The sequence below is a fragment of the Myotis davidii genome, unplaced genomic scaffold, assembly GCF_000327345.1.
Source record: "Myotis davidii unplaced genomic scaffold, ASM32734v1 scaffold754, whole genome shotgun sequence".
In the NCBI taxonomy this organism is placed as follows: domain Eukaryota; kingdom Metazoa; phylum Chordata; class Mammalia; order Chiroptera; family Vespertilionidae; genus Myotis; species Myotis davidii.
In genome coordinates this window covers 662019-664231 of record NW_006286241.1, presented here as the reverse complement: position 1 = coordinate 664231, position 2213 = coordinate 662019, and the positions used below count along the sequence as shown (strand labels likewise).

Sequence of the window (2213 nt, the reverse complement as noted above, 5' to 3'; positions counted from 1 at the left end):
GATGTGTTTTCCGATGGTCTTAGGCGACCCCTGTGAAAGGGTCGTTCGACCCTCAAAGGGTCGCGACCCACAGGTTGAGAGCCACTGAGATAGAGCATGAATGTCCTCATGGCTGCTCCCTTGTGCCATCGCTTACCTGGTCTTTCATGTCAAGATCCCGTTTAGCTTTGGCTCTGTCCTCTCTGTGCTCCTTTTCGGCCTCATCCTTCTCCATTTTGATTTTATTCAATTGGTAGCGCATTTCCCCACACACCTGTTAGATTTATAAAAACTAGATCAATAGCTGCTGGAATCTACCAGCCAATGTCTGCAATTAGATCTTTTGGTGCCCCCTAGAGGGCACGTAAATGAAAAACACCACAACTTTTCTGAGAATGGCACTTTTCCTTAGAGAATATTCAATGTAATATTCTGTGAAGATGTGGAGGCAACAGCAGGTATTACTGAACATAACAATTTCAAACTATAGATAAAGAAATGCACACTAAGGAATTTAAGGAATGTGTCCGTGATTTCTTATGTAATCATAGTTTTAAAAAATCAATAAAATATAAAAAAAGAAAATATTAAGCTATGCTATTATTCATTTAAACTGTTATGATTAAATGGACTCTCTCTATTATAAAACCTTCCTTTAAAGACTTTAGAGGTAGGCTTTTATCTTAGAAAATTTATAAAGAAATTTTTGTCTCTGCTATTAGACTATATTATTGATAGGTGTAGTAGCCCATATTAACTGTAAGCTTTTTAGATGAAGCCAATCTTTTCATGCACAACACAGTATTTAAATTAAGAAAGATCGCCTGGTAAAGGTCATGGGCTGGAACTAAGCACATTCTGCATTGTAACTGTAGATTTAGCATAAAAGGAAAGTGTACATTTAAGGGAAATAATTCTAATGTATCATTAAATAATGCACACACATAGTATCTTAAAAGTGTCGTTCCTACAGTTTTGTTTTCCATCTGCCATCTCTACAGACATGACTATATTTGGAAAATTCAATTAGCAGATAAATCTATGTAAAGAAATGATAAGCCTCTGGGAGAACTGAAAACCTGTAGAGAGATGGATGAATACACGATTCTGCTCAGTCAGCCCCTAATGGACAAAGACGAGTTTTAAAAATCATGTGTCCTGCAATGGTTATACTTGTCTGAAACCTTTTCAAATTTGGTATTTCTCTAAAAATGATGATTAGAATTTTGGAAATTAGTACCATACATATTGAGGTACTAGAATCTTAGAAAACCTGTATGCATTTCCTATGTTCAAATAAAACATATTTTAAAAAATAAACTAATCTTATTCCAAAGTTATAGTGACAAGACAGAAAAAGCCAATAAGCTTTCCCCCCGTGGCCCTCATAAGCTAGAAAAAGAATAAAATTACTAAAGATTCTATTTGAAACTCAAATGCTTTCAGTGTGTGAGTTGATCTTTCCCATTTCAAAAAATTAGTAATTTACATAAAGGCATTACTTTTAAAGCTAAATAACATTTAGAAATTAAGAGTGACAGAAAAAAAATAGAGGGTCCCTAATTTACTTTATTTCTTCGCTGTTCTTCACTGTTTCAATCGATTTGATTTACATACACAAATGAAATGAAAATATCCAACTTGATAATACCAGAAAATAATAATTATACAACAATTATACAATCACAGTGTTTAAAACCCAACACCAACACAAAATTATTATATGTAACAAATGTCTAAGCATTAGGTCTTATTGAAAATTATTTTCTCCCTTCATTTTCCTTTTAAAGTTCCCTTGCCTTACTACTTTCAGTTTAGCATTTGCCAAGTTTATCCATAACATTTAAATTCTATCTAAAATAAATCGACTAAATTGGACCAGAATTATGTTATCTTGAGGTTGGAAGCAATCTCAAGGCACTCCTCTGATGCCTGAGTCCCTTTGGACAATTATAAGGACAGATTATGCTCATTCTTGACTGTACACATTTCAACAGAAAGTTCTTTGCCTCCGATGAACTGAAAACTCCTGCCCTAGCTTTCATTTACAAATCTGGGTTAGCCATTTCCATGCCTCTGCATCAGTTCTCCTACTTCTACCCCTCTCTTCACACAAACACATCTATTATGTGGATAAATATGATATTTTTAAACGTCTACATTTGCTAGCTTGATTAAAGTCAAGAAAGAAAAAGAAAAATTAGGCTCCCTTTCCTAATGTAAATCACTTGAAA

The 2213-nt window shown here is 34.0% G+C and overlaps 1 protein-coding gene across 1 annotated transcript in view; it reads right to left on the bottom strand.

The window, feature by feature from the left end:
* The window catches only part of LOC102770638 (serologically defined colon cancer antigen 8 homolog), a gene marked incomplete at its 5' end in the record, with an annotated part of 117418 nt that overhangs the window by 64988 nt on the left and 50217 nt on the right, over positions 1-2213 (bottom strand). Inside the window, one exon of the mRNA XM_015559921.1 lies at positions 137-253. Coding sequence (XP_015415407.1) covers positions 137-253 — 117 coding nt within the window. The remainder of the gene's footprint in view (positions 1-136; positions 254-2213) is intronic.